This window comes from Glycine soja, chromosome 2 (genome assembly GCF_004193775.1).
Source record: "Glycine soja cultivar W05 chromosome 2, ASM419377v2, whole genome shotgun sequence".
Taxonomy (NCBI): domain Eukaryota; kingdom Viridiplantae; phylum Streptophyta; class Magnoliopsida; order Fabales; family Fabaceae; genus Glycine; species Glycine soja.
The window spans coordinates 1178325-1193907 of NC_041003.1; the positions used below are offsets into that span (position 1 = coordinate 1178325).

At 29.9% G+C, this 15583-nt stretch overlaps 2 protein-coding genes across 2 annotated transcripts; both read left to right on the forward strand.

Moving 5' to 3' along the window:
- The first annotated feature begins 332 nt into the window (after window positions 1-332).
- LOC114378504 (universal stress protein PHOS32-like) lies at window positions 333-4232 on the forward strand. Its single transcript, XM_028337103.1, has 5 exons — window positions 333-617; window positions 2826-3198; window positions 3511-3623; window positions 3712-3830; window positions 3913-4232. The coding sequence occupies exons 2-5, from the start codon at window positions 3039-3041 to the stop codon at window positions 3986-3988; spliced, it is 468 nt and encodes a 155-aa protein (XP_028192904.1). The 5' UTR covers window positions 333-617; window positions 2826-3038; the 3' UTR covers window positions 3989-4232.
- A 3227-nt stretch (window positions 4233-7459) lies between these two features.
- On the forward strand, window positions 7460-8576 carry LOC114378513. The gene has a single exon (XM_028337115.1). The coding sequence runs from the start codon at window positions 7556-7558 to the stop codon at window positions 8096-8098; it is 543 nt and encodes a 180-aa protein (XP_028192916.1). The 5' UTR covers window positions 7460-7555; the 3' UTR covers window positions 8099-8576.
- The last annotated feature ends 7007 nt before the right edge of the window (window positions 8577-15583 follow it).

Genomic DNA, 15583 nt, shown 5'->3' on the forward strand with positions numbered 1-15583 from the left:
TAGGGTATATGGTGGCGGTTGATAACGAAGTTGTATGGTTAGATCAAGAAAATCCCATCAACGTTGAGTTTGGTTTAAGCTATGGGTTGTATAGCTAAAAAGAATGTGCTCCTATAAAGAAGTGAGCAAAGCATTCACCCAATTTTTGCAAATTTAACTGTTTTGATTTGGAGTGAGAATTAGAAGGTATCCTAGCTAATTGAACATTGACGTCTTACCCTCAAAGTTCATGCAAATAGCCAAATATCATTCAGGTTAAGATAGATGTAGGAAAAATATAACACATTGTTTTTCAGGTAAGGTGGACCATAACGTAAACATAATGCTCTATGCAATAACGCTTGAATTATCATTACGATTTGGAAAGGAGCATATGGGCTAACATATCTTAGTGAGATTGCTAATTGATATCTGGGCTGCTGTTGTGTGCTTTCTCTCCCAATCATTCCAAAACATGAAGCAGCTCCATGTGGGCTGGGTCTCATTCGGTTGGTTTATCATCACATGTCTGTCCATTAGGTCATTTCTAATTGCCTGGGCTTCACTCTCCTTCATCTTCAATCGTTGTTCCACTTCCAAGTTACACGACTGAAGAGTCTAATGCAGAGTTCAACAAGGTAATTAACATTCCTTAAACTCAATTTCCTAAATAAAGTTGAATCTCAAATCTTATTTCATTTCAACAATTCATAAGTTTCCCACTTTAAATTAACCCTTCATTCCTCTAAAATGCTTTTTTTGCTCATGCTAATTAAATCAGATTTAGAAGACAAAAAAAAAAAAAATAGTTCAAGAAATCAAAGTAACTCATGGTGCTCAAAATTGTCCGGGGTTTTTCTTTCTCTTCCAACCTTAGGTGGGCTATGTAATAATTTTCAGGCGTTTGATAGGTACAAGTTCCATGTTTAGGTGTACACCTAGCTACATATTAGTGGCTTTGCAACCATCAACTAATATTGCTACACCACACTCCTAAGCCCTAAGGCATGCATTTTTTTTCTCCGTGAATCATGATTTTTGAAAATGAATAAATTTTTTTTGATTGGTCATTGAGAATATTTAGATAAATTTCTTAGAAATTAAAGAGTTACAAATATTTTTATTGATTATTTTAATTATTTATTACATTATATAATTTAATAAAAAAATAACATAATGTCTTTATTATGGTAAAAGAAAAATTAAACTAGAAAAAAAATAGGATTCTCACATCCTTACATACGAAAGTTTTGGCGAGAAACTGATTAAAAAATATTCTCAAAAACTATCATTGTTTAGGAATGTTAATTTTTTAAAATGCATATTAAACATAGAAAACTAAGGTTACACTTGATTTGAATGTTTATTTTATGTTATCATTTTTTGAAAATAATTTTTATTTTTAAATTTGTAAGATTTTGAAAATATATTGAGAAAAAAAATACTCTAATATATCATCATGTTTTCACTTCTTCAAAAAAGATTAAAAACGATGATCTGTTGTTTTCAGCTTTGGGTATGTTTTTGAAAAAAATTTCAGAAAAAAAAATATTTTCTAAATTTCAAGCAAATATATTTTCACTTTTACTTTATATTTTCTTTAAAAATAAAATAAAAACACTCAAAATTAAGTATTACCTAAGTTTCTCAATTTATAGTTTCCAGAAAATAAAAAATTTATCTCCTATAAACGCCCCCTGGATAAAAACAGCACAAAATAATAAGGATCAGTTTAAATTACATCGTGCCGTCCATCCATAAAAAAAGAAAAAAGAGCAAATGCTATTTACGGGTCACTCTGTCTATTCCTTTTAATATCTTCTTTGTTTCAATGAAAGGTAATACTTAATTTTGAGTGTTTAAATTGTGCCAATTCATTAAATGGATGAGAAAAGGCAGTACCCACTGAAATAGACACCGGCGTCCCACTCAAGTTGAATAAGACTCTTACACGTAACAAAATTCTGTACCTAGTCATCATATGGAGCCAAGTAAACATAAATCTTTCTAAATTAATAATTTTAAATAATATATCTCATTTTTTTTTATTATAAGAAACAAGTTATAATACAAAATACACTCATGCATTGAATTAAAAAGATCAAAGATATTTTAGGGGTGGTAAGTATTGCATTGATATTTTGTTTACCACGTTGATATGTCCCTCCTTTTACGATTACTTTTACAATTTAAAAATATACATTGATAGATTATTGTAGATTAAATAGTGCAGATGAAAATTGTAAAACAAAAAATATTTACGAAATCTTTCCAATTATTTTAATTATATTTGTATAATTGACATTAATCTAGTAAAAAAATTATTTCATTTAATTATTTATTAAATTTAGTCCATTTTGAGAAGAAGTACGTATAATAAAAGAGTCTTTTTAAAAGAAAAATTAAATGTGAAATTGGCCATGAATTTCATAAAGGAATATCTTTGTTCAGTCCAAGCGAATTAAATCAGTACTCGATCATTAATATACTAAAGAAAATATATATTTCAATAAATTTGACAACAAAAAAATATACTATTTAACAGTTTAAAGAAAAATTCTACTAGTAGCAATTAATATATTTTTAAATATTGAATAAAATTTATATAAATTTAAGTAATCAATGAATACAATTTTTAAATAAAAAAAAAATATATCAACAATGTTTGCATTAGGTATCAAATAAATAGTATACGAACAAATTTGAATAATTGATCCTGCTGAAATAAGTGATAATATTATATTTTTATTTATTTATTTTATTACATCGTATTATCTCTTACGTGTATACTATTTTAGTTGTTTATCTATTTTTTTTTTTCCCACTAACTACTTAACTTTTGCCAGCAAATGGTTATCACGCAGACTTGACAAGTAATAATTTAAAGACTAGGACAAAGAAAGAATCCACAGGTTGTTTTGTTTGTTTGTTTTAATGATGATGATTGAGGAGATCCACAGGTAGTATCCTATCCTAAGAAAAGCGCGCATGAAGAGTGATAATATTCCAACCCGACTTGCAAGCTCCCGTAATCACAAAGAAGTTTTCAGTTTGCAGAGATGGAAAAGAAAGAGAGAAAGATCATGGTGGCTGTGGATGAGAGCCAAGAGAGCATGTATGCACTCTCCTGCTGCATCACCAATCTCATCTCCCAAACCAACAAGCTTCTTTTGCTTTATGTCAGGCCACCTTCTGCTTTCTACTCCTTGGATGCCGCAGGTTTGTTATTTTCACTTTCTTAATTATTATTTCAGCCTTTTGCACTAACTTATATAATAGTAATTACTTATTTTACCAGGGACTAATAATATTAGGTGATGTGTATGGGAAGGGATATAATTTTATTTTGAATTTCATGGGTTACACTTTATTTATATTGCTACGTTAATATAGTGTAACCTGGGAGTGGTGTTGGTATTTTTAATTTTATTGAACAATTCTTGTATATATGTATATAGGTTGGCGTATCCTTTGTGTCACATATATATACCATTTCTTTAAAATTGCTTAATTTACCGTATTTTACAACAGGGTATCACTTTTCCTCTGATGTTGTTGATGCCATGGAAAAGTACAGTATGCACTTGGCTAATTCCGTCATGGAAAGAGCTGAAGCTGTTTGCAGAGACTTGAACGCTACTAATGTAATATTGTAACGCTACTTTATATGTATGTGTGTGTGTATATATATATATATATATTCATTCTTTGAAATTAATTGGGATTTTGCAGATCAATGTGGAGAGAGTGATTGGTGTAGGACATGCCAAGAATGTAATATGTAGTGCTGTGAAGAAACTAGAGGCTGACACCTTGGTCATGGGAACTCATGGCTATGGATTCATTAAGAGGTAACCATTGATTTTTCTTGGAGGCACCTACTATATACAGTACTATATATGACTAAATTGCCTTCTTCGTTCTAACTTGCAGGGCCCTCCTTGGAAGTGTCAGTGATCACTGTGCCAAACATGCAAAGTGTCCTGTTGTAATCGTGAAGCAGCCATAAGAGATCAATTTGGTTTCCTTTTCTCACTACATACCTTCTTAGTGGTTGGATTGGATTCTCAGGAAGCAGCTTCCGGGGCATACCTTTAACCACTACACATGCATGCACCCTCTTGTTGCCTACAATTTGTGTATATATGCTGCATTTCTTTGTTGTTAAATCATGATACAGAGGTAATGTTCCAAAGGTTGGAAATCATGAATTGATACAAACCACCCCAAACTTATAGTACTACCACTTGCACAAAGATGACTACAAATCTTCTGAGTTAACAGGACTAACCCTTTAATCAATTAACCATTTCAAACCTTGCTCAAATGTAACAAACACAAACTGGAAGGTAAGAGCTACTATTGCATGTCTCGCTTAATGCCTAGTAAGTCTTCGCATTAATTAGTGATATGACAAGTACCAAATTAATGTCCCTCCAAATATTGCAAAGATTAGGTATTCCTAAATCCTAATTGAAGAAGAGACATGGAGGAGTGGCTTTTGATATTTTGGACAAGCTAAGCAATAATTTTGTGGGAAAAGAAAACTTATACGAACTAGATAGGGCTGGCCCAACATTGTTTTGGGTCTAAATCAAACTTTTAGATACTTTTTAAAATTATCAAAATGATATTCATTTTTTTAAAATTTATCTTTCAAAATATTTTAGATGTAAAATTATTTATTAAATCATTAATAATCTATTTCATTTAAGATTTCTTTTTCAATTCATAATTACCCTTTTTTTACTCGATCTAACTCTCATCACTAGGCCAACTCTAGTGGTTTATAACATAGTCAATCTATTTGATATTCTTTCAAGACATAGTTGGTCTTTAAATAAATTTTTATTAGTTTTAGCTTTAAAAAAACTTCACTGAAGCAATGTTTACTTGATAAATAAGACAAAGAAAAGACTACATAAGTATAAAGAAAATAATAGTACTATTAACTATGTAATTCATTTTTGTGGGAAGAGAAAGTTGAAATAAAAGAAAGGCATTTCATAATAAAACAATATTTAATAAATTTTAGTAAATCAATATTATTTATTAAATAATATTTTTTTTTATAAAAAATATCATTAGAGTTTCCTTGATCGGTACTGAACTTGGGCCAGCTCTAAAGCAGTTGTTTTTTACGGCCTCTGCTTTTGGGCCAGCTCTAAAATTAGTTTCCTTGATCGGTACTGAACTTGGGAAGCCCCAACCTACATTCACTGAGCAATTTTGTTTAATACTTAGAAATTGAAGATAGTATTGGAAGTTTACAATAATTCATATATATTTTTATTTAACTAATTAAATTAGACTATTTCGATCAATCGTTCATGAATGTGAGAAAATAACTTTTTAATTAACGGTAAAGTATTTTTGTAAATTTTATGATTTCTATTGAAACAGATATTCGATGAAACAAAAAGAAAATAAGGTATAATAAAAAAAAATAGATTAAGTTAGTTTTTTTGTAAACAGTTTTTTTTAGATGTGCTAAACACAAAGTTGAACTTCACGATAAGAGGAGAGAGAAATTTTGAATAAGGGTAAAAAATAATTTCGGTTGGTTAAAATATTGATTTTAATCCCTATAAATTTAATAATTTTTAATTCTTACGTTTATCAAAAGTAATATGATTGTAATCTTTTGTCAGGGAAATAAAAACACATATTTCTAGACAAATATAAAAACTAAAAATGTTATATTTTTTTAGGAATTAAAACCAATATTATAGGGATGTAACCAATCTGATTACTATGAATTGAACAATTAATTAGATACAGTTTGTTTTTAAAAGTTAAATTGACAATTGGCAAATCACTCTGGCCTTTATAAAATTCAGTTGAATTGATTAGATTAACTGTTTAAACAAACAATCATGAAATTATTGCTTAATATTTTTTTATATTTCATATTATTTTAATTTTATGTTGGTAATACTTAATAGCATCAAAAGAATTTTTATGACGTCATTTGTTTGGAACAATCAGTGTAAACGGTTGAAATTAAAACTCGGCTCCTATTAGGCACACTCTTCAATCCATTTGTTAACTTTTTTCTTTTTTTAGGCAACTTTTATATTAATTACCATAAAAAGTTATACTTATTACGCTAGTAGTATAACTTTTTCTATTGATTTATGGTGTAACTTTTCCAATTTTTTTTTTTTTTACTTTTTTACATTAATTAGTACATAAAATTTCAATAAACATGTATAAGATGTAACATAAGTGATTAATAGCTTGATCCTTTAAATATATAATAAATGCTTAATTCCTAACTATTAGAATAAAATAATATTTATGGAAAGAAGAGTTACCCTTAAAACTGATACTCTATTTTTTTTTTTCTGAGGATTAATTTTATAATTTCACGAGAGAAAAATAAATTGTAAATCTTATGCTTTTTTTACCAATGAGATCCAAAAATTACTCTAATCTTAATTCTTTGCCATCAAACTAGTGTCAATTATTAGAATTTGGGATGCTAATTCTTTATCATCTTATCATCTAACTAGTTTCTATTATTACAATTTGGGATGCTAAGTTTCCAGAAAAGTTCGCCTTGAATGATGCCACACAACCCGTGGTTCCTTCCACAGGAGGTCAAGCTCACGACCAAACCAATTCGTCATAATTCACGTCGTTGATGGCTCATCAAATTAATGATAATGATAGCGTACAACATAGGCTACTTATTTAATTCATTAATTGATGCTGTTAATGCATGTACATTTTCTGTTGGCTACTACCCCTCGACAGAAAAAGGTTACAAGGTTACAATTATACGACCCGAAAGCAACAAAAACTTCATTTTAATCCAGTAGGACGTCACTAGCAATAGAAGAAAACACAAAACAGAGAGAGAGAGAATTTGGAGTGCTCATGAAAATTGTACTGCATCATCACATATTCACATACCATCCATAATAACCTAATCCAGTTAGTTAAAGACAGAGTATAGTTGAACGGTTCCTTCAATTCCCTATTAGGTAAACGAATTCTGCAACAACAATCTAATTTGGAAAAAAAATTCTGCAATTACTTATAAAAAAATAACACAAATTATTACTATGTATAAGTTTAAAAAAATAAAATTGGAGAAGCTAAATTTCCCGATAAACTAATTTTAACTTATGTAGAGATTAAGGCTAAATTACGAAATCGTATATAAGAAATTAAGGAGGGAACAAAAATTGAATTTAAACAAAGATCAACCTTACTTTTTAATTAATTTCAACAGCATTCTAAATGTTTGGCAACAAATTTATTGAAACAAATCATATCTGTTTTACCTTTTATCTTAATCCAAATCGCCATCTCCGGCTAGAAATAAAGATGACAAGATATCATAACTGTGTGGTATTGGTTCGTTTAAGGAAAAATAAAATAAATGTGGCAGACATCCTATACCCAAAGTCAAAGTTGGAAGTGACATTGTAACCGACACAAAAGGCTAAAGACTCATCTAAACGAGAACACCCTTACGTGCGTCAAAAGATGGAGCGGTTTAACCAACCTCAAACCCCGATATAATGCAGTCCTAACCCAAACCCCTTTAGTTAAAAATTCCTGAGAAATGGGAAACCAAGTCTCAGAAGTGAGGGGCAAAATAGTAATGTGGGATGGTTCGGTGCAGGAAATAGAGCAACCTTTGACAGTGGCAGAGTTGATGCTGGAGCACCCAGAGCAAGTTGTGGTTGAGTTGCATTCAGCAGTGAAGCAGAAAAGGGCAACACCATTGCCAGCAGATAACAAGTTAGAGACAAACAAGGTGTATCTGATGCTTCCCATTAAGCGAGGGAAGCCCGTTGGATTAAGCGGGGAAGACACTCGGCGCATTCTCTTGATCCTTAATTCTGCTCTGCACCACTCCAAGTTTGTTCCCTGGCTCACGCGTCTGTGCCAGAACACTACTACAATTGTCGAACCTCAGAGAAAGGAAATAACAAAACAAGAACAAGAGAGCTGCCAGTTGTTTTTCCCGGAAATCTTGGAAGGGAGGCCTGAATATTTGAATAGGCAGGTTTCAGGGAAAGGGTGGAAGCCTACTCTGGACACCATTAAGGAGAATAATATTGACAGAAAACTCACTCACTGGTTGTTCCTCAAGACCTTTTAGTCATACATACACCAAACTTTTATATATATGCAGTTTGTTTGTTATCTGTTTTTGGTACTGTTGTTTTTTCAGTTGGAGTTTTATTCCGATGATCTAATGAAAATTTGCAGTGAGTGTCAGAATGGATTATCGAAATAAAACTCTGCTTTTAATTTGAAAGTGATACCAAAAACATTTTAAACCAACTGGATGTATTTTTGTTTTTTTAAGTATAGTTGTCAATTAATGAAAATGTTTGTGGCTTTATGTGGGTGTTAAATGTAAGAACGTAAAATGAGAGTTTATTGTATGTATTTAAACTTCTGAGACAGAACAGTGAAGCTACCCAAATGAAACTGGGAAGTCCTTTCTTCCGTTTTATTTGGGAGGTCACAAATATTTTGCATGAGAAACATATTATTCAAGTTAGATAGATAGGATTTCTTTTATTTATTAAATAGATAGATCATTATGCGCAATAAAATTTTCTTTTGGAGTATTTCTTTCATGGATTTATTCCTTTTTAGATTGAATTTAGCAAAGTTGAAAGCTTTCGGATTAGAACATTACTATATGGTACTATATATGCAGTACATGCACCTCTAGTCTTGTACACGGTATTTATCCATTTCACAAAAAATAAGGTCGCTTAGTATTTTTTTTTTTGTTTTTATTTTTTATTTTCATTTTCAGTTATAAAAATGATTTCCTTTTTTCAAAATTAACTTTGTACAGAAATCAATGAAAACATAAAAATAGAAAACAACAAAGAAAATTGACAAAAAAAAAATATTTCCTCAAATCAAATAGTAAATTTTAAATAATTAAATTAGTGATGCTAAATTTATAATTTATATAATTTTTTCATTGATTATGTGTAATTTATATATTTTTAATTTTTATATAATTTATATATTGACAAAAAAAATTCCTCAAATCAAATAACTTTTAAATAATTAAGTTAATTTTTGTAACTTTTGTCAATAATTTATATTTTAAAAAAAAGTTTCTCTTAAAAACACTAGAGTTTCATTTTTTTTCACCTAATTAATTAATTGATGTATTTTCACTTAAGTTTTGGCCTGTGATATTTCCCTATTCTCGTGAGAGCGAGAAAGAGAAAGTTCAAGAAATTAATTTATAATATTTATTGTCCATTGATCATAAAAATTATTAATCAAGAGAATTTCAATAAAAAAAATAAAAAAAATCTATAATTTAAAGAGAAGAAACAGAAGCAAACTTTTCAAAATGTTCCTATAAGAAACACTAGAGATAATATTTAACTATGTACATGCAAAGTGTTCATATAATTTATTTTTTACTTAAATTTGATATTACAAAGAAGGAAAGGAAGAAAAAAAAAACCTCTTATGATCTCAATTCCTACACTTCTGCGTTTCCCGGGATTATATAAACAGGAAAACAGCCACAAGTCCACAGCTAATTATGAAAATCATACAGTTGTACAATCCGTTTGGCATACCTAATTAAGCAAACTATCAGTATCATTCAAAGCAATATAATGCAAACCCTCATAACAATCTAATAAAAACATCATAAACCAACAATTACATCATAAAAAGGAACCAACACAATAGACTTTGATAGTGACAAACGCTCATAACGTTAAATGCTGCACTAGAATCTAACAGTGACAACATAAGAATTTTTTTGAACTTAACATTAATATCTTTACTACTAACACTGTAAAAAAGAATCCAAGAAAAAAGATAAGAAGAAACTTCCGAGGCTGGATTTTATATGTGCATAAGACTCACTAATACTAACGTTTGTTACAACTCGTTACAAATGGTCCTTTGGGAAAATAAAACCCAAGTTTTTTCTAAAATTATAACATCAATTAAATAAACAAAATCTGTGAGTATGTTATAAGTAAAAAGGAGGCTCATTTTCTTTTCACTGTCAATTATCAATTAGACATTATAAAGATCATCACTATTAGATAATGGAACATTCTTAAAATAAAATATAAAAAAAACGATGCATACGAAGTAAAAAATAGCAGCATTAATTTTAGTCTTACTATGAAAAGTACCAGCTCATGAATTATTCTTTAATAATCAAAATGTACATTTAGTACTTTAAGTAAGTTACTAATGCCGCAAAAAAACTGACTACATTGGGGGTGTTCCTGGTCCTGGGTATACCCAGCCCTTTACCCATTAATCAACCAGACCCACTGACTCAAACCGAGCAAAAAAAACTTACAAAAGAACAGTGAAGGAGACTAGTGATGAGAGAGAAGATAAATGCAGAAAATAATAGGAAATTAGAGAGGCGGGTGAGTGAATAAGAGAATATGAATGAATATAAGGAAATTTTAATAAAGAGAAACTAAGAAAGAAGTACTCTCTAAAAATCTCTTTGTATTCTATCTAAACGATGTCCTTTAACATGGTGAGGGCCTTCTTGGATAGAAAATAAAACGTTACCATATAGATTACGAACTATCACAAATAATTGATGAATGATATCCATAATTTAATTTGATTGTTACTCTATCGATCAACTCAAAAATTCTAAGCCTTTTTGTGCTTACACACTTATGACTAAAGAACTTTATCAGTCATTCCCTGACTAATTCAAGACTTCTTTCACAAACCTAGTGTCAATTGGTTGCTAATCGGTATCACATAGGTAATGTTACACCATCCATGTAACCCCCTTTGAAGTTGATCGCCTAAGAAATGTAGTTACATAGTACTCATAATAACAATTAATGGTAAATTAAAAGGTAAGGATAATTGTTGAGGCTTGTGAATAAAGACCCCTACAAGAGTACCCAGGACATAAATTATATTTATCTCACTTGAATATTTTTGGATTAGATTTTGTAAATCCTTTATAAGAGTTAGTTACAAGAATAAGTACAATATTTGATGAATAGTTCAGGCATCATTTACTCTTTATCAGTTTCCATCTAGATTAACACTTAAACAAATATCTTCATTTTAATAGAATATGTTTCAGAATGTTACCAAAGAAGAATTAGGAAGACTTTTCTTTGTGTGAAGACTATGTTTCATTTTGCCAAACGAAATTGAAAATACCTTCTAAATTTTTTGCAAGATATTTATTTGTGTCTAGATATCAATTGCTAACTTTTTAAAGCATAATTTAACACTTTGGCCACCACTTCACATATACATGACACTGTAGACCTAGCAAATAATTTGGGTTTTGTTTCCCAAACTTGTATTGCTAGGAAAACATCCATGCCAAGGAAAAGATTGAAATGTTGAAGACTAATAGGAAAGGTTGATTCTTCTAGGTTTATTTATTTATTTTGCAAAAGTTTGAAATTCCTCATTTATTTTTGGAGGAAGGATTTGTGAAATAAGTCCAATAAAATGGAGGAATCATATTGAAAAGTCATATATAACATGCTTTTTATTAGTTAATTGTGCATTAAAATTAAATTTAGAGTATATTTAACAAGTTATTTTAGTAGTTTATAAACTACTTTGATTAATTTATTTGAGGCATGAACTTATTTGAATACTTTCTAACTTATTTTTAAAAGTTACTTCAACTAATGAAACTCGATAAATAAAAAATTAACTTATAAAAATAAACTTACTTATTTTTAAAATTTAGAAATTCTTGTACTTATTTTAACATTCAACTAATAATCGTTCAGTTAGCTTTTAAGTTTGTTTTACACACACACTACAAAAATTAAAACGTATAGTCCTACAAAATTATATCTTTTAGCAATTAGAATTCTGCTATTGTCACGGGCTCACCATTTTTCTTAAATCTCAAGCAACAGTTACGTAAATATAAACATAAAAATGATTGTCTATTGCTTCCTTTTTTTTGGTTCAGGAAAAGTGATCATGATTTCAGTTGCAAAAAGGTTATGGAGCATAGAGCATATGTTGATGACCATTACGGGTAATAAGGTTCAGGCGTCTTTCAGTATGGGCTGGCAACCTCACTTTTTCATCTAACCGATGAACACAGAACAAGAAGTATATAATGCTCATCCCAAAAGACGAAATAAATAATGCCGAAAGAGGTGAAGTCTTAAATAAACACTAGAACGACGGCTTATAACTTCTTTCTTTCCTTTATTTTTTCTGTTAGAAATATATATATATATATATATATATATATATATATATATATATATATATAATTCTTTGGAAGATGCCAAATTAGCAGTGTCTCAAAGTAGGAGAAAGGAAAAAAAAAGACAATGCACTTATTCACGCCATTTAAAAAAATATGAAAAAATTATATATAATATATAATGAAAAATTTATTATATATAACATGAGATTTATATTAAGCATATTATCTTATATATTTATAATAACAGTTTCAGAATAGGTTTCTTAAGGTTTGAGGTTGTCTATCCAAAATGTGTGTAATCTTTCTTGTCTTATAGGTCTAGTATGGGTAAACTATCCCTCAACCGCAAGCATTATGGTATGAAAAGACTAAAATATTTGCAGACCTCAGCTCAAAGATGATCAAAGGATACACAACCTCTTAATCTCAAATGTTTGTGGTGGCGAATGTGTTAAAATATGCGGATCTCACCTCAAAGACGTATGAAGGGTACAATAACCAACATGACCCCTTAAAGATTACATGTGCATGTAATCGCCTTCCAAAAAAAATGACAAATATAATGGATGTAGTTTTTGCATTAGATGTGACTTTAAGAATCTTAAAAAAATGCAATATTATCATTAACTATAAATTTTAATTTAAGGATAAGTATTTGATCAAACAAATGATATCAAAATAAAGTTGTGAATTTAAGTTTATCATGTAAATCAAAAAATGTCCAACCAATTGATTAAACATAAATAGTCAATGTACTGGAATTAAAGTTGAATTGGTCTGGTAATATCCGAATTCAATCTGATAAAAATAATTATTAATTAAATTTTATTTATCTCTCGATCGAATTTTAGATTAATCAGGATTCATGAAAAAGAAGGTTAAGAAAAAAAAAATTAAAAAATACCTTAATAAAGTCTCTTAAACTATATGATTTTGAGAATTCTTATAGAAAATAAAGTTACACCCATAAATCATTATAATCCAACAAGTCATTTACTTATATAAATTTTAATGTTTTTTTTAAATGTTTCTGAAAAATTTTACCTAGATATGCATTAGAATAGATGAGTACTCTTGAACTCTCCTACATCTATATCCTAGAGTCACGGAATCTACCACATAACATCTGGTTGCATAGTAAAAGTGATGAATGCCTTACATATTCAACGCTAATTAAATTACATGGGGACGGTAGATTCTGGCTCCATCACATACGCACACCTAAGTTTATACTAACAAATCCACCAACTTCATTTCTTCAATATCTGTAACTATTTATTATCCCCGGCCCTGCCAGATGTGATCCTACAATACTCGTGGAGGGAACAGTGTTACCAACTCAGCACGGCGTTTGCAAGATGGTTAATGGCAGGAATATGCTATAGTGCACTGTGCAGAGACCAATGCATGACGCAGTATATGGCAACTTTCTGACACAAACTTGTTCAAAGGTCCTTATTATAAAAATCCTACCATTGTTGTGTACTTCATGATGGGGTTCTTAATGGCCAGCCACTTATTGGTTAGTTCCGCAAGTGAGCAGGAATAATATAAACAATAATGTCAATAAAAGCTTTTATTGGCACCGTACAGTATCCATCATGCTATCTGAAATCTACTACAGTAGTATTCAATCTTTGGGAACATGATCAATTGATAATAATTATGGTACTAGAAGGAAGGCGCATGATAAATAATGTTATTCTGTTCAACATATATAAAAAGAAAAGTAATATAGTATGATTTTCCGTATTGCGTATGGAGATTCACTAGGAAAAAAATTATTATTGACATAAAAACTTTTTAATTATTTCATTTTTAGCATAAATTGTTAACCTTCTACAATCAAATGAGTTAAATTTTCCTATCTCATAATATCACGTTCTGTGTTCGCGCATAAAAATGAGTTGAATAGATGTAATTGGGTAAATATCATCAACAATTTGTCTGTTAGTAGTTAATCAACAATTTTTTGCAAAATTTTAAGAATGTAAGAACACCGAAAAGCTATTCAGGGTCGGCGCCCGACAACCTTTGTGGCCTTCAATTCCCTGTGATGCTTGTGTGTGTGTTTTTGTTCCGTTTTATTTGTTTTTTTTTTTTTTTATGTTTTCCTTTTGAACTCTGGGTCTGTGCAATGAGCCTGGTTAGAAAGTCCAAGGAAGTTAATATAAGAAGATCACTTAAATAAGACTCTAATTCTAGACATCCTAATACTTTATTACGAATCTTAACTCTGAAATTTAACACAGGTAAAGGCATTTTATGCCTAAAATACCATCTAGGAAAAGCTTCATTATTTGTGTTTCTTATTTACGCCATTCTGCCTCTGCCCTTAGTTTCAATAAGCCAAAACAAGAATAGGTCATATTTAATATTAAACATTAGATGAATGAATTGGAGCAAAGATAAGAACGAAGAAAAAGTGCGAAATGGCGAAAGAAAGCAGACAAAACTTCTGCAACACATTATGGGCACCTTCACAAGAGTAATATCTAACAAAGCTTTCCAATGTTCTTCCGATACAATCAGATCGCAAACTCAAGTGGGTACTTTGTCCTGTGCTCAACCACGTGCACACTACTAATACATACTGCTACTCCAATTACCCATATCCAAATATAAATCATTTTAATTCTCTGGTTTCTTAAATTTGAAAAAACCTCACCACACAAAAAGTGAAAGAAGTTATGATATAAATGATTAAAATATGTTTTCAATTCATAGCGTGTAATACATCTAAGCTTCTTGTTCGCCACCTAAAATTCTTATTGGTATTGTCCTCATCTGTTTCTCCTTTCTTATCTAGGTCTATTTATTCATATAATATAATTGAGGGGGAAAAGGATATGCAAAGTAATTGTTTCCCTCTTTTTATTTATTTTTTCTTCATATATGAGATCTTTCGGTAATAATGCAATTTTATATGAGATATCCACCACAGTGGCTGGCTCTGGGTTTGTATTGAGTTATGATCTGAGCCAGAAACTCTGTCCTAGATCCGAACCTCACTTGTAAGCGAAGCTACTCTAAACCAACAAACACTTATATAAATATCTAATTAAAATTGGAGAGGGACCAATATTTTATTGAAATTTAACCTCTACTTTCTTCATATGTAATTTCCGTTGGACCGGACTCCACTTTGTTTTGATGTCTCTGATTTTTCAATCAATTTCTCCCTTTCAATAATGTTTGTGATACACTCAAGCTAGTTCAGGTTCAGGTTCGGTTCATTTTGTAAGTTAACAGCTCAACTAAGAGTAAAAACAAACCATGCAGCAACTCATACATGAACGATTAAATAGCTTAGCACTGATTTGACATTGGTAGCAAATTACCAATCAGGGCAATAATTGATTATAGTAAAATTGCAAATCATATAACAAAATTAATAAATTCCAA